Source organism: Perca fluviatilis, chromosome 5 (genome assembly GCF_010015445.1).
Source record: "Perca fluviatilis chromosome 5, GENO_Pfluv_1.0, whole genome shotgun sequence".
NCBI lineage: Eukaryota > Metazoa > Chordata > Actinopteri > Perciformes > Percidae > Perca > Perca fluviatilis.
In genome coordinates, this window is record NC_053116.1 from 10,137,818 (window position 1) to 10,163,001 (window position 25,184).

Genomic DNA, 25,184 nt, shown 5'->3' on the forward strand with positions numbered 1-25,184 from the left:
TGCGTTGTCGAGAGGAACTGCCCTACAGATCTTGCTGGACCTCCTGTATCGTTGTCGTGGCCATCACAGGTTCCACCCCAAATGGTTAGGATGCTTGTTCTTAAAGCATAACTCTCGCCAAAATGCATCCTAGGGTATTTTTGTGAATGTACGTGAGTCAAACTTTAGTTTAGAAGCATATTTAGGACCGAATCGCCACTTTTAAGATTCACCGTATTCTCGTTTTTGGGTCAAACGGCCTTTTGAATGGGAAATACTAAGAAGGCTCGACACAACATGAAACTTTGCTCGAAGTATGGGCTCTACAAATAAAAAAAACAAAGCATTGACAACATTTTTTGTGTACACAGATTTACTAAAAAGAAAGTTTTTGAACAACTCACAGCAGCTGTTGTTGTTTCCGACCGCAGCCATTTTGTCAGTCAAAAACAATCGATTTCCGAATGCAACGTAACAGGGAGGAGAGTAAAGACGGAAAGCTCCTAAAACTTAGTTCCATATAAATGCACGGATAAGTCGTTGTTTTGTCGTTATTGAAAAACAATATTGACCTTGTAGTTGAAAAAGGAGCCTTATATGGAGTCCGTTCATTCGCATTCGGATATCGACTCATTTTGACTGCCGAAGTAGTAGTGGCCGGAAACAACAACAGCTGCGGTGAGTTGCTCAAAAACTTACAAAGAATGTTGTCAATGCTTTTGTTCATGTGTAGAGCCCCTGGTGATGCTTCGAGCATAGTTTCATGTTGTGTCGAGACTTCTTAGTATTTCGAAAATAGCTATTTTGAGACTAGCATGAGAGTGCCCCTAGCTCTCCCATTCAAAACGCCATTTGACCCAAAAACGAGAATATGGTCAATCTTAAAAGCGGCGATTCAATCCTAAATATCCTTTTAAACTAAAGTTTGACTCACGTACATTCACAAAAATACCCTAGGATGCATTTTGGCGAGAGTTACGCTTTAATACTTGTTTACACATTTGTTGTTCTTTCTTGTTCACACTTGTTTTTTTGTTCCACACTCCGTTAACTGTTATATTTCTACTTATGCCAGGTATCCTTTATTAATATTGTTGTCCTTCCTTTCAGCTCTGATGCACTTTGCAATCCTTAACCTCAGCCTGATATATGTGGAGGATTTTTTTTGTTTATTAATCGCTTATACTTTTCCTCCCTGTTCCTTCACTTTGTTCTTGTTTTTCAATTAAGATACACAGCAAACCTGTTCACACATTTGTTGTCCTTTTTCCACACGACTAACTTTGTTTTATTTATTGGCTCTACTTTGTTGCTCTTATTCATACTTGCTCTTTTTCCACCTGTTTTTTTTTCCAAACCCCCCCCCCTTTTTTGTTGTTTGTTGTTTTTTTTTTTAAAAAAAACACAACACAAAAAAAAAAAAAAAAAAACCCTGGCTCCAGCTTTAAATGATGCATCCTCCTTTGCAGCGTGCGGATGTTAGGCAGTGGAATCTGCATTTGCTGGAGGGTTTTATAACCAGTGGTGCCAGCGGTAAATCTTATTTGTATTGTTTTTTTTAATTGTCTCCTTTCCCCACCGTATTCCTCTCTTCTTTTCCTGTACTTGTTCATTCACTCATTGTTTAATAAAATATTTGCGTCGGGAGCAAGAGTCATTTATCCCGCCGGTATAATAGCAACAGCGCCCGAGATCCGCCCACAAAGCGTTTCACGTTTAATACTTGCGTTTTAGATCGTTAAAATAGGGCCCTATGAGTTTGTGTTGTGGCTTTTGGATTTGTGTTGAACCGTCTCGGCCACCGTAGGGAAACACTTAAAGTAGCAGCTGGAGTGAACTGTGTCATCACAACTGACACCACTCCATGTCATACTCAGAACTCGCAGCAAGTATGTTTTCATTTTGGAGAACCCTTACTATACCTCGCGCTGCTAGTGGGACTGCAGCGGACTTGTTCTTTCTATCTCGTCAAACGTCGGTTCTCTACCCCAACAGAAAGTGCTCGGGGAAAAAGTACAATGTGCCACCGAGCGCCGAGTTTGTTGCCAGGGTGTCGGGGATCCCCACCATGGCCAAGTTACCTTTCCAGGAGACAGCTGACGGGCTAGACGCGGCGTTTATCGGGGTCCCAATTGATACCGGGACCTCCAACCGACCCGGAGCAAGGTGCGGGTATTCTCTGCAGCTACCTGTTGCTGCTGGCCATGTATAGTGCCTGCAACAAGAAGGGTCACTATTACAATGTTTTTATTATTTACAAGTTTAATTATATACAAGCACATAATACATTATCAGTACTGGAAGTAGTGGTGGTATATTTTACTTTTAAGTACAGTAAAAGCAGCATTACAAGTAGGGCCTACATTACAAGGAAAAGTCCTGCGTTCAATTTGCATTGTGCAGATGGGTAACATTTAGAGTGTTATTCTCAAGGTAAAGACAACAACTTCCAAATACTGCTGTGTAGTTTATACCAGTGCTTCATATTGTATTAACGTCATCATATGTTGCATGTTAAAGCTTAACCTGAAAAGTAACAAGGAAGTATTGCTGTCATACGAATGTAAAGTAAAAAGTACAATATTTCCGTGTCATATGTAGTGCTGTAGAAGTGTCATGTAGCCAGACATAGTATACATTTGGGACTCAGCCCAAACCTGGGGGGGGGGATCCGGGGGCATGCTCCCACTCAACCCATAGATATAAAACATATCTATAAATATGTTGTTGTTTTTTACTAAGTTTTGCCATATGTGTTATTCAAATAATATAAAAAAACCCACAAACCTTACATAACCCAAATGAGTGTAAGAGACATGTAACATACAGTATACAAAGACTATTTGACATACATAAACAGAGCTTGTGAACACAAAGAACAGGGCTTCTGAGGGGGGAGGAGTGGGGTTTGTGTGTGTATGTATGTATGTACCCCCAATTTTATATATATATATATATATATATATATATATATATATATATATATATATATATATATATATATATATATATATATATATATATATATATATATATAAATTGGGCATGTAATTTCTGGTGAGGAATAAATTAGGACACCCCCACATTTTGTCCAACTTAAAATGGCTGAAATCACACACAGGTGTATCATATCAGGTGCACATGATTAGAACATTGTTACTCAGCATTTTGAAGGAGGCTTGCCCTATTTAAACCTCAGACATTCAGTTTGGTGTGCTCCTGACTGTTGACGTGAGAGTGAACACCATGGTGAGATCAAAAGACCTGTCTGAGGCCTTCAGAAAGAAGATTGTTGCAGCTTATGAGTCTGGTAAGGGATTTAAAAAGATTTCAAAAGAGTTTGAGATCAGCCATTCCACTGTCCGGAAAATAGCGTACAAGTGGAGGACATTCAAAACAACTGCAAACATGCCCAGGTCTGGCCGTCCAAGCAAGATCACCCTGAGAGCAGACCGCAAGATGTTAAAAGAAGTCTCCAAAACCCCTAAAATGTCATCACGGGACCTACAGCAGGCTCTGGCGGCTGTTAATGTGAAAGTGCATGCCTCTACAATCAGAAAGAGACTGCACAAGTTTAATCTTCACGGGAGGTGTGCAAGCAGGAAACCTTTACTCTCCAAGAGAAACCCTAAGGCCAGACTGAAGTTTGCCAGAGAGAACGTAGACAAAGAACTGGACTTCTGGAATATTGTTCTTTGGACAGATGAGTCTAAAATTGAATTATTTGGACACCAGAAAAGAGGACATGTTTGGCGCACGCCAAATGCAGCGTTCCAGGAAAAGAACCTCATAGCAACTGTGAAGCATGGAGGTGGAAGTGTCATGGTTTGGTGATGCAGTGTTTCCTCTATGTTGATTTGACCATGGCGGCCCCCCACGGCAACATTTCTGCCCCCCACGGTATCAGAAATAGGGCTGCATTGTTAGAGTGCATGTCGGAGAATAGCGCGGTCACTCGGCAGAAAAGGGAGAAAGGAAAAAGTGTGTGTGTGTGTACGTTCTTGAACTGTAAATCGTATAACTTAGGTTGTCAGTTCATTTAAGCCTGGGCTTGCTAATTTAAATTAAGTTAACTGGTGATTTTCGTTATTTGTATTCTTCACCTGCGAGCTAAATTGCACGCGGCTGTTGATTCGATATAATAGCGATTGCTCAACGGACTTGCTCACGTTTGTATTTTAGGTGCATTATTTACATGCTGAAGTAGTTACACTGCATTAAGATAATGTCATTAATAGTGGGTTTATTATTTGCTACGGAATGCTTAGCCTATATGTCAAGATCAAAGTTGGCCTATATAGTAACTCAAAAAATACAGTTCAATCACAACTGAAAATATGCCTCATTGGAATCTCCTGGAATGGCCCAGTCAAAGCCCAGATCTTAATCCCATTGAGATGCTGTGGGGTAACTTGAAACGGGCTGTACATGCAAGAAACCCCTCAAACATCACACAGGTTAAAGCATTCTGCATTGAGGAGTGGGGCAAACTTTCCACAGACCGATGTCAGAGACTGGTAGAGGGTTACAAGAAGTGTCTCACTGAAGTTATTTCAGCCAAAGGGGGTAACACTAGATATTAGGGGGTAGGGTGTCCTATCTTTTTCCTCAGTTAGAATATGCATTTCTGTTGATGTCTTTTGTTTAATGAGTAAAACAATGTTATTTTTTGCTGTTTACCTGCAATTAGATCACTTCGTGTGTGTGTGTGTGTGTGTGTGTGTGTGTGTGTGTGTGTGTGTGTGTGTGTGTGTGTGTGTGTGTGTGTGTGTGTGTGTGTGTGTGTGTGTGTGTGTGTGTGTGACAGTGTGTGTGTGTGACAGTGTGTGTGTGACAGTGTGTGTGTGACAGTGTGTGTGTGTGTGTGACTGTGTGTGTGACAGTGTGACAGTGTGACAGGGGTGTCTATACTTATGCTCCCTGTATTTTAAGGAAGAACATTTATTTACGATACATTATCCATTCACAAAGTAAATTGGTGTTCTCAAAGGTTGGATTTTTCCTACTTTCAATTAAAGCATTATGATCAATTTCCATTTTTTTTTTTCTCTTTTTAGTCAACTTTAGCATGGGTTCCTATACTCATGAGCAGCTCTATCTATCTATCTAAAAAAAAAAAAAGCCTGATAATCCGTATATCATTTGGGGAGAAAAACATGATCCTGTAGAACCTATATTCTGTTTTGTATCCAACTGTCTTCATCATTCTGAAACCAGAACACAACAAATGAGGATGAATTTTCCCTCCTCCTACATTAAAAGAGGCAAAACTTGTTTCTATTTACATAGTTACATAACAGGTAAGGTAGGAATTTGGCATAAACCAGCATTACAAATCTTGAAACTCATTTTTGTTTTACTGTGAGTAGTACAGTTCACATAATGAATGTTTAGCTGACAAACCGGCTACATTTGAATCCAAATCCCATAATAATCTGGGCTGCTCTAATTGCAAATCAAAGATCCCCAGCAATGCTAAGTAAATGTGGTCTTCAATACTGCGATTTGAATATTAGGGCAACAGAAGAACATTTACTCAATAATTAGATTTCTTCTTCGTCGTTGTCGTAGTAGTAGCATAAAACCTAAAAGATTTTGGGCTTTTGAGTCAACATTCGGGGCTGGAGCCCCAGAAGCCACCCCCCTGCGCCGCGCCTGTACTTGAGTAAACGTACATTGTTAATACTGTAAGAACAGTCCCAAACGTTCCAGTCTGCTCTACAGCACTGACATTAAATTGGTATTTTCTTCCCTCCATCGCCGCAGGTTTGGCCCCCGGCAGATCCGAGTGGAATCTGCCATGTTGAGATCTTACAACAGTGGCACCAGGGCAGCGCCTTACGAGTCCCTCATGGTGGCTGATATTGGGGACGTCAATGTGAATGTGTATGACCTGAAGGACACCTGCAAACGCATCCGGGAGGCCTACAGAAAGATCCTGGCTACCGGCTGTATTCCTCTGACTATGGGTGAGAGTGAATAGAGCATCACAAAGAAACGTGTTTACATAATTTTTTTTCACCTCACACAGACAGTCAAGATAGTAGTCAATATCGACGACGTTCCACTTCCTGGATTGTTCAGGTACCGCCGGATGTCCTTCATTTTATGAATGTCAGTCCCCTTCCTCTTTCTTTGTGTCGGCATTCTAAACTCCGGTGGATTTCTGAGGACTATGGTTAACTGCTCCTCAGATCTCTGCAGGATAATCCAGACAGCTAGACTATCTGTCCAATCTGAGTTTTCTGTTGCAAGACTAAAACAACCTTTTGGACGTTCACGTTCCACCAAAACAAATTCCTTCTCAAGGCTACTTTGCAGAGACACCGTGGCTCCCTTAGCGCCACCCATGACGACTTTGATTGGTGTAAAGAAATGCCAATAAACCAGAGCATGTTTTTCTCCGATCCCGGGAATGCTGTGTGGACTAGCCAGAACTTCCCCCGCAGCGCTGTGGAGGAAGGTCTGGCAATACAAGACTATGAAGGTAGCTGCACAGCCTGAAAGCCAGAACAACAAGGCTAAAGTGCAGCTTCTTCCCAGAGGCTGTGAGGCTTATCAACCCACAGACTTAAGTCTGTCCTCTGCACTTTTTTGCTTACTAATGCACTATTCTTTTATTTTAATTATTTATTTTGTATTAAGTTTTGCCATAGGTGTTATACAAATAATTACAAAAACCCACAAACCTTACATAACCCAAATGAGTGTAAAAGACATGTAACATACAGTATACAAAGACTATTTCTATTTGACATACATAAACAGAGCTTGTGAACACAAAGAACATATAAAGACAGTATTTGACTAAACTCTACAGGGGACAGTTTACCAAAAAAGAGTGGGCGGGGGGGTGTAGCTTGGTAGGAGGGGTATTTGTCTATGGCAAGGTGAAAGAGACAGTTATTTCCTCTTCTTCCCAGAGGCTGTGAGGCTTATCAACTCACAGACTTCCGGATTTCCACTGAATGCAGAACGTCTGCGGACCGGCTCCGCTGCGTGCCGGCTGCGTGCTCCGCCATCCGTCAGTACCCACCAGGTCTGGATTTGTTGCAGCACGGCTGCGGCCATGACTGACAGCTGTAGTCACGTGGACCCACAAGTTCTCACGAATTCACGTAGAATAGAACCACAAAACCAACAACAGTTTGTTTCCATCCAGAGGACTAGAGGGGAAACAACTCTGTGCTGTGTTTTCAAGGTGTAGTGCAGGGAAATATGATCCGCCATGAGCACGGTGTATTTTATTTTGAAAATTAACCGGATGTTTTATTTTGTATCTGTGCTCTACTTTCTGACCCGCACTATCTGCCGTGTGCTGAATTGCTGCAGAGCTCTCCGGCGTCTGGCAAAAGTAGAAGCTCTGCGTATCTGCTCCGGAGGGCTGTGGATCGCCGGAGCTGTGCCGGAGTCAGAATGCAGTCAGTGGAAATACACACATTGACTTTAATGGAAACCTAATGACTCCGCTGCTGTTACGCAGCCGACGGAAATTGGGGGTTAAGTCTGTCCTCTGCACTTTTTTGCCTACTGATGCACTATTCTTTTAACTGCTGCTCGGTTTTTAACTAAGTGTTCTATTTAGTTTTAGATTGTGTATATATTATTTTATTCTAGCCAAGATTCGCGTTATTATTATTGTGTACTCTGCTGAGTCTGTGTAACAAATTTCATTCCTTCTTTCCTTAACATGCTTGAATGACCATAATCTGTCTATATATCTATCTGTAAATATGTCAGTTTTTTTGTTAATATGTTAGTACCATTATTAGCCATTTAAATATCCTCATAAACTGTTGTTCATGTTTGTTGTTGGTGTCTGCAGGTGGCGATCACACAATTGCATATCCAATCTTGCAAGCTGTTGCTGAGAAGTAAGTTCATTGCCAGGGTCGCCACACGCTATATATGATCAGTTCAGTTTTTCCTTGATTCCACAGTGGACAAAAATGTAAAGAGATTAGGGTTCTTTTCATTATCAATTAATCCTTTAATTCTTTTTTTAAGATTAATTGATTCATCATTTATTCTACAAGAAGTAAAAAAGACATCACAAGTTCTGAGAGCTCAAGGTGAGATCTACAGATGTCTTGTTTTGTATGACCAACAGTCCAAAACCCAAAGTACATTCAATTTAAAATAATTAAAAAAACAAACTAAGAGAAAAGCAGTAAATCCTCACATTTAAGAAGCTAGAACCAATAAATGTCATTTCAGCTCATATACATTTTGATACGCATTAGTAATGTTATTCTGCTCCATGTGAAAGTGTCGGGCTTTTTGTATGACTGGACATTGTTTGTAGTTGTATGCCCACATCAACCTGAACTCTTAACTTTATCTACCGTTTAACCATTCTTAACCATTTAACCATTTAAGACTTTGAGTTCTTGAAAAGCGCTATATAAATTCAATTTATTATTATTATTATTATTATTATTATTATTATTATTTTCACACCCTGTTGTCTTTGCCTCACTCAGCCTGTTGTGTAATAATTTGTCAGGCATGGCCCAGTGGGGCTGATCCACGTGGATGCTCATGCTGACACCAGTGATGTGGTCTTGGGGGAGAAGATTGGACATGGGACTCCATTCAGACGTTGTGTGGAGGAAGGGCTACTGGACTGCAAGAGAGTGGTTCAGATCGGCCTGCGTGGTTCAGGCTACTCTCCAGATTCCTATGAATGGAGCCGGGCGCAGGTACCCGCTACAATACTGCAGCTCTGCTAGATGGAACATACAGTAAGGCAATGCCTCAGACCAATGCCAACATTCTGGTTTTACTGCATTGTATAAGTCAGTGGTTCCCAAAGTGGGGTCCCGGGACACGGTGACAGAATGCATGATTATATATATAATATATATATATATATATATATATATATATATATATATATATATATATATATATATATATATATATATATATATATATATATATATATATATATATATATATATATATATAAAATTAAATAAAAAGAAAAAGCAATACTCCTGACAAAATCTTCAAATGGGCGTCTGTGGTCTAATTTGTTTCAGTTTAGGGGTCCTTCATGTGAAAATGTTTGGGAACCACTGTTATAACTAATAGTAAGCAGTTCATTAATGTCATGTGTCACTGGTATGGTACATGATATATGAAGCATCTTGTTGTCATGGGAGCAGAAAAATAAACCTCAGAATAGCTCTACAGGTTCTGTCTGATTCGATAGATGTAGGGCTGCAACAAATGATTATCTCAATTAATCATTTAGTCAAGAATCCAAGACAATGTTTCTCTATTTTTGTCTCTCTACTCTATTTTATTCAGCCATCATTCATTTTATTATTTACACCTGTGCTTTTCATACTGTGACATGTCTAAATGTCTTCTGTGAGAAAGGCCTGTCATGTGTGTGAAAAATAGCTTTTGGGCAGTAATAATGTTCTATAATGTTCAGGGTTTCCCCCAGAAAAGTTGTGAAGCCCAGTGGCAAGTGTCTTTTTTTTGACGAGGGCCCGGCTGGGGCCAGTCACAGACTGATGACGGCGTCAATGTAGGGCCCAATAGTTTCTTTGACAACAGAATCGTGGACAGAATCGCGAAATTGAGAATTAAAAAAAGCTATAAAACAGATAACCTAGGGCCCTACGTTAAGTCAGTGCTGAAAGCTAACTGGAGATCTGAAAATATGACTACGTCTAAGTTTCCAACCGAGCCGCCCCACTGTAACTGTACTTTAATAAACATCTTAAAACTACAATAACACAACATTCCCAGTAGCTTAGTCCTGGTGGGGGGCAACTTAGGCCCAGTGGGCCACCAGGCTTGCAATATAGTGGGGGAAACCCTGTTCTCTTTAAGTAAAAAAAGAATGTGTATATTGTGCAGGGTTTCCGTGTGGTACAAGCGGAAGAGTGTTGGTTCAAATCTCTTGCACCTGTGATGGCTGAGGTCAGAGGTCAGATGGGCGGCGGTCCAGTATACCTCAGCTTCGACATTGATGCTCTTGACCCGGGCTTTGCCCCGGGAACAGGCACACCAGAGATAGCAGGGCTTACTCCCATACAGGTAAACATGGTCCCTGTAAACTATCTTCTATGACTTTAATCTTAAAGTGCTCATATTATGCTCATTTTCAGGTTAATAATTGTATTTAGAGGTTATATCAGAATAGGTTTATATGGTTTTATTTTCAAAAAACACCATATTTTTGTTGTACTGCACCTCTTTTCACCCTGTGTGTTGAGCTCTCTGTTTTAGCTACAGAGTGAGACATCACACTTCTGTTCCATCTTTGTTGGGAGTCACACATTCGCAGTAGCTAGGTAAGGACTGCTAGCCAGTCAGAAGCACAGTATGAGGGCGTGCTACGCTAGCAGCTAGGCGAGCATTATAACGTGTGTTACAAAGTGACCCACGTTAGTCTCTGAAGTAAAGGCTGGACTACAACAGAGCTGTTTGGAGCAGTTTGTCAACAGTGTTTTCTGTTGGAGATGGTAAGTCCCTTTGGGGTGGACTTTGGGCTTTTTCACTTTGTAAACCTATAACATGCATAAAAAAGCTATATAACACTATAAAGGAAAGGGGAAAAGCCAAAAAGCATAATATGAGCACTTTAAACAATCTTATATTACGAGTACACATGTAAGTCCAGTAGTTCCACACAAGTACTGTAACTCCAAGTACTTTTAGGAGGTTCTTTTTCAAAACAAGTGACTTTTCTGTGGTTGTTTATCTTCTCGGCTGTATGACTACTAATATATTTTGGTTATCCTGGTTGGGTTTAGGGAGTTGAGATTATTCGGGGCTGTCGTGGTCTAAACCTTGTTGGATGTGATCTGGTGGAGGTGTCTCCACCCTACGACACCACAGGTACTTGCTACATTTTATTTCTCTTCAAATTGATATAGGGCTGCAACTGAGGAATATTTTCATTGTTGATTAATCTGTCGATTAGCTTCTCGATTAATCGATTAGTTGTTTGGTCTATAAAATGTCCGTTTCCCAAAGCCCAAGATGACGTCCTCAGATGTCTTGTGTTGTCCAGAACACGAAGATATTCACTTTACTGTCACAGAGGAGAGAAGAAACTAGAAAATATTCACATTTAACAAGCTGGAATCAGAGAATCTTTACTCAAATGGATTATCAAAATTGGTGATTAATTTGATAGTTGACAACTAATCCATTAATCTTTGCAGCTCTATATTTGTATATTTTATATTCCTACAACTATTATTTATAAATTTTTATTTTTTTTCTCAACAGGAAACACTGCACTGACTGGTGCCAACCTTCTTTTTGAAATGTTGTGCGTCCTCCCAAAAATGAAATACTACTGATCATTACAGACTACACGCACAACAGAACAGAACAGTTTGTTCATAATAATCAATTGAGCAGGCTGCCCTGCTGAATAAGCCAGTAAGGAAGGAAATTACCCAACATATACAATTTTTAAAGTTTAAATCAATAAACATATTGCATTTGACTGTAGCAGACATCATGTACACTAGCTGGTAAAAAGCGTTTTGATAAATCAAAGTCAAAAATATTCTCATCTGTCAAGTCATGTAAACTTGGTTACATGAAATAATAATCTGAGGTTCCATAGATGACCTGATTATGTCATGTATAACACAGTACCAATAAAATTATATTAACGACATTTTTACAGACAAATGAATGAATCAAGCACACGCTAAGTTTGCTTTCCTGTGTCATGTCACATAATTCTATTGTATCATATTCATACAATGCCTTTTGGAAAACATTAAGAACTTGAAATGCTTGTTATGTTTGCTACATATAGGCTATAGCTATACTGTAGCATCTGGCAGTTGTTTGGACATGTATGGCTGTACCTGCGGTGCTCGCTGCACTCTCCTGGTTCTGCATGTGTGGTGCTGTTGCAGTTGGTACTCACGGGCAAATCTCAAAACTTCCTCCACATTGGTAGAGCCCAATGAAATAAAAAACCTGGCTCCTAAAATAAAAGGTCTCTTTATTGTGTGTGACCAGCAGGATGCAGTATCTGAGGCTATTTTTCAGATGTAGACCCCTGGCATCAATGTTAAAAAAAATACAAAGAAACAAAAAAAATTGACAAAACAAGTAAAGCAGAACTTAGCACAAAACTAGACATGGCACAGAAGCAAAAAGATTAGCAACAAAACAAAGAACAGGTTACAAGATAAAACAACAGAGCATAGAGTACAAAGATTAGACACAGCTGTTGAGACGGTAAAAGCAATAGCGAACTAAGAGGAAACGATAAGTTCATATACAGAATACATACATAATAAATAGGCGTAGTGCTGACATGTATATATTTATTGACCATCCATTGTTTTAGCTGCTTAGTAAAAGACTTCTATGTGTTTAATTGTCTGATATGGTATTTGATTCCACTCCAATTCCAGTTCATACCAACTGCACAGCTTAAAACACTTCTAATATGATGTGGTTCATGTTGCATCACCTGGTCATTTTCTCTGAATTATCAGGTGTGAACGGATGTTAAAAAGACCAAGCCTAGGTCTCGTTTGTCCTTGGTCTATGGAACTGGTGACAGGAGGACAGCTCGTAAAATACCAATGTGCTTTTTCGTTATTTTACATGCAGAGAACTAACCCAAGCATGTAGGGAAAAAAAACGTGAGGTTAAGCTGTAATGAACAAAGTGCAACGTGTTCAGTTCAGAGATAAGAGTGAATAATGAAACCAAACCGAGTGAATAATTAAACCAAACCTGGGGGGAAAGAAAGCAGAACTGTTCTTTTCTCGAGCTCCGTGTTGTTGGGATTCAGCTGTATGTGTCAACGGGCTTGTCTGTGTTCACCAGGCGGCCTCTGAAAGGCCCTGCTCCATAAAGTCAAATTACAAGCTTTTAAAAGCTAAACATGCCAACTATGGCGATGTAGAGATAAATTATTGATGTTTGTGTTAGAAAATGACCTTTTAGATATATAGAAAAGGCAATGTTGTAATGCCTGATGAAGATCCAATGGTGATAGAAAAGTTGTCTACTTAATAAATAAGGTTATGGTTTTTATTTAGTGTGCAGGCATTACTCTTTTCTGTCACGTCTCGTCTCTGTCAAGTTTTGTTTTTTAGTTTGTTTCATGTTTCGGTTTAGTTTTCCATTTCCTGTTTTATTTTGAAACTTACCGTCTCGTCTCATTTCAGGTCCGTTGTCTTCCTGGTCTTTGTTCTCCTTCCCGCCTGTGTGATTACCTGTCCCCACCCCTATGTGTTGCACCTGTGTCTCATTGTCTCCCCTGTCTTGTGTATTTAAGCTCAGTCTTTCCTTTACTCCTGTGCGAGATCGTCTGTATTTCTAGTGTGCAGCCTTTGAGGGTTTTTCCCTGTTTCCCTTGGATTTTTGACCATTGCCCTTTGCCTGTCGTTTCTTGGACACTGTTGCCTGAAAGTTCTTTCAGCGTGCTAATAAAACCATTGAACTTTACTCACCTGAGTCGTGCATTTGTGGGTCCATTTTCTGGTTTGCGTGATCTTTTTGTTGATGCTGAATTCCAATAGCCTGTGATGTATGTGATGTATGTATAACTTGCAATGCGTTAGTCATCCTTCATGCAATGCATTCCCTATGCAATGTTTATCATTATTACTGCTTACCCCCTCAACAACTAGTCTCTGAGGGAGAGGGTTATCTGCAAACTGCCTGCTGGCCTCCTTTACTACGACATCATGGAATAACATTTGTCAAAAATGAATGACTTCGGGCGCCTGGATAGCTCAGTTGGTAGAGCGGGTGCCCATGTGTAGGGGTTTGCTCCTTGGTGCAGCAGGCCCGGGTTCGACTCCGACCTGCGGCCCTTTGCTGCATGTCATTCCCCCCTCTCCCCTTTCATGTCTTCAGCTGTCCTGTCAATTAAGGCCTAAAAATGCCCCCAGTTTGGCCAATGGGTTTTTAACATAATAGACATTTGTTTATCGTTTTGACAATATATATCGTCATATCGCCCAGACCTACCTCACCCACAAGCCTGAATTCAATGTTCCTCCAATGCCACTTTATATTCTAGTATTATTAGAATATAATCAATGCAGGCATTTTCTTGAATGAACCATGTTTTCCTTTAACCTCAGAGATCAGTGTGCTGTGTTACAAATTAGGAATTTAGATTGCAGAGATGCATCAAAGCCTTAAAGGTAGATAAAATATGTCTGGGTTTTTCACCCCACCCTTGCCTCAGACACACACACACATGCACACACCAACCTTTTGATTTACAGAGTCAGTGATCTTTATCAGGCATGGTCTCTTATTGCTGTCAGGCTGCACATTGTTGATATACTGTACTGAATAAAGTGCAATGTGTGCTTGCTGTCAGCAAAGTCCCTCTGGTTCTTGCTGTAGAAAGGAAGAATTTGTTGAAGTAAAAGCTGCTGTGGGGATGACCAAAGCAACCACTGCTGTATGGCTGAATGTCATTAATCTGCCCATAACCGTATTAATTGGCACCTTAGTCTTTACTGGATTAGATCTAGATGTGTGTGTGTGTGCTAGAACAAATAGCAATATGTGCAGACATCTTACACCTTTTTTATATTGTTTTTTAGATTGTGGTAATCTTGATGAACATGTCTTCAGCACCCATATTTTAGTTTTTATCAGGATGCCTTGAGAAGAAGATGGATGTAGTTATATGATTTGCACATTTGTACATTCAATCTTAAATCATACCAACATTCAACATAAATGCTGTATATATTGTCGGTAACTGTCTGTATGTCTACGCATGTTTATTGCTTACGCTCTTTGTCACCTTTTTGTTACACACTATCTTCGCGAACAAAAATAAAAAGTAGTAGTAGCCTACCTCTAAGTAGCCACTCATTATTTTATTGGCTCAGAGATTTGAATGAGCTGTTTTTATCACTAACAAATACATGAAAGAGAATTTTGTATTTTGTCATATCATAAGCATTTTTTTTTATGTAAAAAATTAAATGTATATAGTGTCACATGTAAGTAAAAGGCACAATATTTCCCTCCTAAATGTGGTGTAATACGAATGTAAAGTAACATAAGATAATATTATTTTTATTTTATTCCAATAAAGTAATATGTCAAATTTGTACTTAAATGCAGTATTTTTGTACTTATTCCACTACTGCCTTTTACAATAAAGCCATGTGGTGAAGACGGTTAGCTAAATATGGTGAAAACAGCAAATAGCACACTGACTATATGGCTGGGCAAGCTAGGTACTCACATACATGTGAGTTCAATAATATGGCAACAGTCGTTACACTTATAATCTTGAGTTCGGCCCGTGGTTGCTCCGCCTGCTTTGTGTGTGTGTGTGTGTGTGTGTGTGTGTGTGTGTGTGTGTGTGTGTGTGTGTGTGTGTGTGTGTGTGTGTGTGTGTGTGTGTGTGTGTGTGTGTGTGTGTGTGTGTGTGTGTGTGTGTGTGTGTGTGTGTGTGTGTGTGTGTGTGTGTGTTCGGTTTTCTAGTGTGCGGTAAACAAAATCAAACCTACCCTGTTTTCTTTTCCTCTCTCCGCGTGCTCTCTTTAGTGGACCAATCACAGCAGAGGGGGATGTAAACAAGGAAATGGCTCGACCAGGCGTGCACAGATACGACATGAAAAACAAATTTCTAATGTTTCTACACGAACAAGGTATAATTTCAATTTTACAAACGAGTGGAATCATTGCGCACATTTTAGGGCACCGACTGACTGACGTGGTAAGAGTTAATTTTCTTTTGTTTGTGGGTTGTGAACGCTCAGCCACACTCATTTGATGTGACGCTAGTGTTCTCTTATAAGTAGGCTACTATGGAATATTTAATGGTTAAGTAATAGTAATATGACTTAATAGTTAAGTAATGGAGTATTAAATACCATAGCTGTCTTTAAAATTGGTCTTTGTATACAGTCGGGTAGCCCCCATTACATAAATATTATTTTTTGCAAAGGAAACATAACCAAAATATCGAAAGTATAATGTTTACATTTGATAATAAGCTAAATCTCCAGAAGGTGACCTCATGGATGAAATGATGGAGTTCATTGACAATTAAGCAATTAATAATCATTTAAATAAGTCTTTTAAGTTGTGTTTATTTCATAGAACCATATTATTTGTCGTTAATTTGACCTGCATCAGAGATTTTGTTAAAAAGTACTTTGGGACCTTTTTCTTTTATTAAAGCAACAATCCCCAACAATGGAGCACATTTTGGCTTATGATCCCAAACACACAGACAGCATAAAAGCACTGATATGAACTCACTGGTGTGATTTGTTGCTCATCAATGGGATCTTTGTTTCTTTAATATAATGTTTTTTATGCACTGAAAACCAACAGAAAGACATAAGTATAAGAATACATAGTTATATATTAAGTATATTTTAACTCTGCTTTGTGTAATCTCAAATTGTCTATCAGAACTATGAAATGGATAACAATAGCCCTTGTGAAGCAGTGTTTTTATCATAAACAACGTGGAAAGCTGGAGTAAAGATTCAAGTCAAGACAACCTTGGAAGTAAGAATTGTGTTGTATGCTTTCATGCCTGAAACTCTCAGGCAAAAAAAAAAAACGAAAAGTTTGAGCTTGTTTAAACAAACTGTTATCTTCACATTTCAGCAAATCCAACATGAACTCTCAGCTTTACCTAGACGGATTCCCAATATGATGTCCATGTGGGCGTCACACTGTCTGCACTCAGGTAAGACAGGTGCTTTATTTTTTATGGAGAAATCCATATTGGATTGCAATAAATAAATAAAAATTTAGCAAATAAAAGTTGCTCCATCACCTGTGGCGTTCCAAAGTCTAGGCCGTCATGGTTGTCTCGGCTGGAGCTTGCAGATTACAAATGTATAACAAAAAAGCCCTGCAGTAGAAATTTGGGAAAGGCAGTTTAAAAGACATGGGTATTTATCAGGCAGGGGAGGTCAAACAAAAGTCACTATTATGTTGCGTTTAGTGTTTTCGGGCTTGATGCATATTAGAGACTAAAGTCAAGAAATCTCTGTCTCATAGGGAACATTTCTGTTCTGGTTTGTCGAAGTAAAAGAGAGCAATGTTTCGAGGTGTCCCTTGATGAGATTATGCTATCCATTTAAGCAACATTGAACACTTAATTGTATTTCTAGTTTTATTTGATGCTTGAGTTGGTCCTATATCCACTGCATGGAGAAGCTATTTTAGTCTTCAGTGTAATGCCCCTTCTAACTCCAGTAGAGGGCACTTAATGCTCAAGTTTACTGTGTAAACTGTGTACTCAAGAGAGATTCTTTTTTCTTTTCTTTTTTTTTAAAGATAATTTGTCATTTTTGTCTTTATTAACATCAGAGTGAAAAAAGGCAGATAGGGGGGAGTGTGAGAGTGGGATATGAAATGCATCAAAAGTTCCCAGCTGGAATTTTGTTTGTTTATTTAGGATCCTCATTAACTCCTGCATTGCGGGTGCTATTCTTCCTTAAGGTCCACTGACCCGGATACATTTCCGTTATGTGACGGGAGTCCTATTTCTACATAATAAGATAATCTCAGTCTTTTAAAGACCAGGATGTTTCCATGAGCACATTTAATTGCCATTCATTTATTAAGTAAAACCCTGGACGTTTCAGGAATGCCAGAAAGGACTTGGGGCATGAAAAGCACACTACAGGCTTGTTTATTGTCCAATCAAACGAAAAAAAAAAGACAAATCTCTGAGGATTAGGTCTAATCTTCTTTGTTTAAATACGATGCGTAGATTTGGACCATTCTTTCCATTTGTATCTTTTCTCTGGCAAGTCCTCCATGCCCTTCCTCCTACTAAATCACTGGAGCACCCCTTTGATTAAATATCAGTTTTTGTGTGCAGAGAGGCTGCAGTCATAAAGTGTATTCCATCCACTGACATGTAATAAAATCCTACGAGAGCTCTCTCTCTCTGACCTTTTTAAATTCAGATCCGAAAGAGTTGTAAGACCTTTTGTATGCTCGTATATACTGTGTATATATGTTAGGTGAGTCACAGTCGCTTCTCTGGTACTGGGGACGATGTAGATGAACAGCCTGTCCCAGATCAGCACATTACAAAGTACCTCTGCGGCGATGGCAGGGCAAACACAAATTACTTTTGTGCTACGTGTGGAAGGGGTAGCTAACAATAAACATACTCGTCAATAAAAGTAATAAAGCAGGGGTAAGATGCAACAGATAATCCTACTTACCACATTCAAATGTTATGCATGCACTTAAACTGCTCACATAGGGAACATTTGTTTTGAAATATGTGTTGAGGTTTTGCTTCCCACTGGTGGAGCAGATGACCAGATGCATGTCACTTCGATGTCCTCCAGCAGCAACTGTGTGAGCCTGTCCCATGAACTGGACGCCAGAGCCATAGTAACATCCTGGTGTCTGTGTTTGCCGGTGTGTCTGTGTTTGAATGCGTGCATTGCATTCATGCTTCTGTGTCTATTTTGGTTAATGACATAGCACAGTCCTTAAGACCAGGGGCGGAGTGGGGGGTAGGGGGGTGGGATGGCTGCTGGGGCTCCAGCCTCGATTGTTTTCTCAAAAACCTGAATCTTTGAGGGTTTTAAAATACCTTCAACTGTGTGTCTTTTCCCCTCAATTTCTCTGACTGGATCGGCAAATCAATAGAGCAAAGGTTCTTTTACTGGGGAAGTATCGCCATTCAAAAATATATCTATATTTTTTTTTAAACTTATTTTTTTCCTTCCAATCAATCAATAGAAACAGGTACAAAAACACAAGTGGGGTACACACTACTTTGTCACATACATGTGCCATTTTGTCAGCATATAGCTCCATTTTAATTCGTAGACTATAGGTCATTTCTTCCATTGATCGAATTTCTTCTACAATGTCCAACCAGTGGCTCAGACCAGGTGGGTCAGTTCTCAGCCAACGTCTTGTAATGGCCTTCTTAGCCGCAAGAGAAAGGATCTTAAACAGGTATATGTCTCCTTTACCTATTAACATCGTCTGGTATCAGTCCTAGATATACATACCGCGGCTCATTAGGAATATTATATCCAAAAATTTCACCCATGGCTCTCAGAACCCCCTCCCAAAATGACTGTATTTTTATACATGACCAAAATATGTGAGAGTGGTTGGCATTCAGTTGCCCACATTGTCTCCAACAGTATTGTTGTTGACCTAATTGTTTATTTTAAATTTTTGGTGTAATAAAACCTTGTTGATGTATGTCTTAAATATGGACTGCCAATCCCTCCCAGACAACTCCATGTTAAATTCTTTTTCCCATTTCACTTTTATATACACTGTATTTCTTCCCTGTTGCTTCAATAAACCTTTGTACAGTTGAGAGACTATTCTTGAAGGAGTTTGCTTATACGAACCTGTCAGCACCTCAATCACATCATTCCCTTCCAATGAGATATCCTTCTTAATTTCTGTCTCGTAAAAGTGTCTTAATTGAAGATATCTGTATAAATCTCCATTTTCCAATCCAAACTCATTTTTAAGTTGTCTAAATGATTATAAATGGTGCTTATCTACAAGTGTACATAAAGCTGTCATTCCTTTGTCTCTCCACTTTTCAAAGGTCTTTTCTAACATTCCTGGTCTGAACCTGGAGATATAAGAAGGCCAATCAACAGCTTACAGTCTCCCCAAAAATAGGTTTTAATATCATTAATGCTGTTCACGCCAAATTCATACCCTATCTAGGATATGTAGCCTAAGTTAAAACTAGTCTACATAAAATAGGTAGTTAAAACTAGTAACATCAGACAATTTTTACCCCTTTTTTAGGTGGCAGAAGTAAAAATGAGTCATCCTCAACATTTGTTGTGTTCTGGTTTCAGAATGATGAAGACACATGGAGAACAATAGAGAATAATAGAACAAACGATAGGACGTAGGCTCTACAGGGTGATTTATTTTTATTTATATATTTTTTCTCCGACCTGCGGCCCTTTGCTGCATATCATTCCCCTGCTCGATGGTGTTTCTAGCCCCCAACGTCGATTTCAAGGCACCTAACCTTAACCCTAACCATTGCCTAATCCAAGTGCCTTCCAGGCAGCGCTGCCTGGAAGACGACGTTGGAGGGCTTAAATCACCAAACACCCATTCCCCCTCCCTTTATGCCCTTTCATGTCTTCATTTGTCCTGTCAAATAAAGGCCTAGAAATGCCCAAAAAATAATCTACAAAAACAAAAGGAATGAAACGAGCTCTGCCATGAACTCTGTATCCAGGTCTTATAATACATCCATGGCTGTGCCCTGAATGTTTACAACGTCTGGCTCCGCCCCTGTGTCAGATGCAAGTCACAGCTATAGATAGACTTAACTTGCTATGGATGTCTTCCTAAGGCCTCTTTGACCATGTGACAAACACAGGGCGCGTGTCTTGGAGTGAAACCCGGTCAGGCTCCTGATAGGTAGAGACACTGGACTGTATACTTCAGGAAAATTCTGCCACCAGTGACGAGCCTCTCTCGTTATACCAGCACAATTATCTGGGGTCCCGTTGAGCCCTCTTGACCATTTAGTGCTTTGTATTTTACACTCAGACTCTACATAGGCTCTTCTGGGAAATTTCTGGTTCCTTTTTAACTTGCTTTGTAAACTTTCAAACCTAAGTAGATGGGCAAAGATTGGTGTGACAATATTCTGTTTAACTCTCAGCGAATTAATCCATTTTAACACTATATAGGTCATAACTGTATTTTCTTTGGATTATGTCTCAACAGAGTTACAGATGTAGGAATTGATTGGCGTACAGCTGCACGGCTTCTAGGAAGGCTGCTCTCGTGTATCCTCCTAAGATATTTGTTGAAAATAACTGGAGGGGGGAGGCAACGAGAGATATGACCCATATATGATTTGAATGAAATGAGGGGGGGGATAAAAAAAACTCCTGTGTCATCTTCCGGTGTAACTTGTGTATCAGAGTGCAAGGACATTGACCCGTACTGAGAGCGGAAGCATTTTATATTCTTTGGCTGGTCATTGTCACAGCTGTTTTCTACAGCTGCAGGTCTAGTTGGCAACACGCACTGTGCTGCAGATACTCTAATGTAACACGCAGAGCCGGTCAGTGCTAGAGTGAGTCATCTCACGTCTTCGCCACCATACCTCATATCTGCCTCATGAGTGCAAACAAAGCAGCCCAAAAAACTGGGAGCAAATCAGATTTGGATTGTGCTAGCAGACCGCTCCTAAACGTTATGAAGGACTGTCCCAAATGGACAAAGTTTTGTCTCAGTGGTGACATAAAGCTGTTTAAATAAGCCTGACTATAATATCTGTGTTTGGATGTTTGCTCCTGTAGTTTTATAAGCTCTCTTTCCCAGCATAAATCCCAGCTCATCAGCTGTATTCTGATACATCTCTGAAAGCCAGAGGAAAAAAATTGGCACTAACTTTTTGTATTACATGATGTTGTTTTTACCATTTTAATTAAGATTATCTGGGCAATAAATACTGGAGGCATGCTGGTTAAACAGTAGTGTACTTTACCAGACTCTAAACTTCAAACACCAATAGATGGCGAGTCACAGAAGACTAGGCCAGGCGTGGAGGATGCCGATGTATCCTTAACATTTCCCTAAATGGTACATTGGTTTTGGGTACGACAGTTTTGACTAAACATGTTTGACACAATTTTTCCAGTCCTTTTTCTGCTGAAAGGAGGGAAGGGAGGAGTCCCTAAATCACACCACTGTGGTCACTGAGATGCTTGGAGTATGTATTCACAGTCAAGGGCCAGAAATGATCTCTCTCATGTATTCAAGAAAAGGAGAGCACAGGAACAAATGTCTGCTCCGAGGCCCTGCAGTTTACTTTGTGATTAGGCCTCGGAGATAACGCGGGTTGTAGTCTTGAATATCGTATCAACAAAGATGCTCAAAATTTAAATATTAAATATAGCAAATGTTGATTATTTGACACGCTACAGCAGTGGTTCCCAAACGTTATGGCTTGTGATCCTAAAATAAGGCAACTTGCAATCTCTTGTCACCCCTTGCATATGGACACCTTGTTAAACAAAAGTTGTAATGTACTACCAGTGAGTGCAAAAAAAATCAATAAATAAATTGTTTAAAAAACAAATGTTTGTGTGTAAAAACATCAAACACAAATTAATATTCAAAGCAGACCACTTTTTCTTTGTCTTCAAACATATCTGGATGAAAGTTTTTTTATTTTCAGATCATAGATTTTGTAATCTTTAGAGATTGTAAAGATGCAAATCTCACAAAGTGCTGCATTCATCACATACCCACCGACTTGATAAGCCCATTCTGTTCATCTCCCTTTTAGCCTATTTTGGTGAGCAAATGAGAACGGCTCTTGGCCAATTCTATTCAGGGTTCAGCTTTTAATTTGCAACAGCTGTTTCTGTGTGTAACAGTGCTCTTTACACCAGTGACATGAATGGACACAAACATACAGTCCTGCACACAGCTCCTGACTTAAGTCCTGACATGTAGTTCACCATGTATTTCTGTGTGTGGCTTATGTTTGGGACAGCAACACAGCACAGTTAATTGTTTTCTATTTTTACTAGATGCTTAAATTGGCTATATGTAACTTACAGTTTATCATGATTCTAGCAGCCACTTTGGACAAAAGCAGTAGTGTTTTTATCACACCTGCTGTGGTAAAGGTCTTTTCTTTACGGTGCTGTGTTGCCCGCTGTATTACAGAGTTAGTGTTACTGGGAGGTCATATAGTTGTGATGAATGTTTTGCTCAGACAGAAAATCATTCATTTACAATAAGAGAATAAGTTAGAGATGCATCGTTGCATTTCAAGTGTTGCAGACAGTAACTTAGCCTACTTTAGATGTACCGTGAGCTAAACCGGGTAACGTTATCCCTGTCACTGTGTCACGAGCCAAAGCATTAAGAGTTTGTTGTAGCAACCAACTTAATAACAACTTAGATTCATATAGCGCATTTCATGAAACCCACGGAGTAAAGGGGAAACGTCTGCGCTAAATGGAAGGGGGTAATTTCATGTCTGCTACTGACGTACAACCACATCGCGCACTGTAAAGTTATTTTATGAAGGAAATCGACATATTACATACCTGAGGGCCATCTCGGGGTGGGTTTTGAATAATTTACAATCCCGTAATTGTCTCCATCTGTTGAAAGCCCAACCGAAGTTGACTCACGTTATCGCCATTGCCACTTTCTCTTTTAGCTTTTAGTTCTTCTTTGTTTAATTTCCTTCTTTTCTGTGATGGTCCTGCCGCAGTATCAGCCATAACTACAACAGGTAACTTCTAAAATAAAATTTAAATACAATTAGGCTTATCTAAAGAAATCTCCTGCTTCCTTTTTACGTGTCTCAAAAGGCTGGATGCTGGATATGCTAACACAGGCTTTTTCAGTGTAACAAAGAAATCTGTGACCCGTCGGAACGTGTTACTGTAGCACCGTTTACCTGCCGCAAGTCATTCTGTGACTTTGCGGGAAAAATCGAACCGGGGCAGAGGCCTTACAAAAAACTATATAAAAATGGCGATCTTTTCACTGTTAGTCTCGTTTGCTGTTACAGGTCATTTTAGACCATTGTATGAAAAATGACAGAGCTTCAGAAACATTAAAAAGTGACATATAGTCACTTTAAGTTGGAGAAGTCATTTTAGTCTTCAGTGTAATGCCCTTCTAACTCCAGTAGAGGGCACTTAATGCTCAAGTATAGTAAGTAGTAGTTATATTTTCTACCAAAATAATGAAATCTTAACATGTTAATGACCAGGATCTTTTCATAAAAAAACATTTATTTATCATGAATTTATTAAGTAAAATGTTGAGTGGACTGGAGCTATGTTTCAGGAATGCCAGTAAGGAAAAATATGTGTCTTTAGGGCATGAAAAGTAAACTACAGGCAGTGGAGCAGGTTTATTGCCTAATCAAAGAAAAATGAGAAATCCCTGAGGATTAGGTCTGTTTTTTGGTTCAGGTAAAGTTTTTTTGTAGCCTAATAAAGCCCTGATCAGACAGGGCACTTTTTGAAACCTGCAAAAACCGTATACATACACAACAGTATATGACAGTATAGCATCTCAACCAACAACAACAACATTAAAATGCTTCTTAACTCTATAATGAGCATTTAATGCATTGTTATACAGTAAATTAAACCACCAAACATGATAACAAATAAGAGTAGCTCTATTGCAGCCATCTAGAATTTAAAAATGCATCTCGTTACTGCATCAAAAATAAATAATCTAATAGTATAATATATATCATACAACGACAGAGCCCATTTGAGCTGCATAGTGAGTATTTACTTTGATAGCCTACTTGAAGTACATGTTTTTGATAATACTCACATACTTTTACTTACTTTTTGAAGACAGGAGTTTTACTTGTAACAGAGTATTTTCAAGTTGTAATATTGCTACTTTTACTCAGTGGTGGAGGACATATGCAGATCTTTTTTTAATCCTGCATTCAAAATTTTACTTAGGTAAAAGTACAAAAGTATCCAAATAAACGTGAAGTACAAAAAGTAAAAGTAGTCATACAGCATGGCCTCTTTCAGAATAATGTATATTATATTAGGCTGTTTGGTTAAAAATATTGATGTATGTAATGTGTTCATCACGTTGCAGCTGGTAAACGTGGAGCTAATTTAAATGACTTTATATACTCCACACCATGCAAATGATCAATACAAAATATGATCAACAAATAAATAATCTATCATTAGATTATTTATTTGTTGATCATATTTTGTATTGATCATTTGCATCTTAAAAAGTAAATAGTACAAGTATAAATGTAGTGGAGTAGAAATTATAATTGTTGCCTCTGAGATGTAGTGGAGTAGAAGGATAAAGTAGCAGAAAATGGAAATACTCAAGTAAAGTACAAGTAAGCTGCCTCAAAATTGTATTTAAGTAGGCAGACAGTACCTGAGTAAATGTAGGCTACTTAGTTACTTTCCACCACTGCTTAAATGTCTCTTAACCTGCTATAAACGGAATATTTAGAGCCACGGGCGGACTTTACAACAGCATGTTCTCGGGACGTGAGGAGTGTGGTGTAAAGAGCTAGCATGGCTCTGCTAGGTGGCGTCTCCCCCACGCTGGGATTAGCTGTCTTCTCTTTCAGCACTCCCTGAATTCCATTCGGCAGCTCTCTCTCTCTCTCTCTCTCTCTCTCTCTCTCTCTCTCTCTCTCTCTCTCTCTCTCTCTCTCTCTCTCTCTCTCTCTCTCT

General features: G+C 39.3%; 1 protein-coding gene across 1 annotated transcript; it reads left to right on the forward strand.

Moving 5' to 3' along the window:
* The first annotated feature begins 1,780 nt into the window (after positions 1-1,780).
* agmat (agmatine ureohydrolase (agmatinase)) lies at positions 1,781-13,434 on the forward strand. Its single transcript, XM_039801749.1, has 7 exons — positions 1,781-2,145; positions 5,746-5,948; positions 7,805-7,853; positions 8,486-8,681; positions 9,856-10,035; positions 10,755-10,839; positions 11,236-13,434. The coding sequence occupies exons 1-7, from the start codon at positions 1,844-1,846 to the stop codon at positions 11,307-11,309; spliced, it is 1,089 nt and encodes a 362-aa protein (XP_039657683.1). The 5' UTR covers positions 1,781-1,843; the 3' UTR covers positions 11,310-13,434.
* Positions 13,435-25,184: the final 11,750 nt, after the last annotated feature.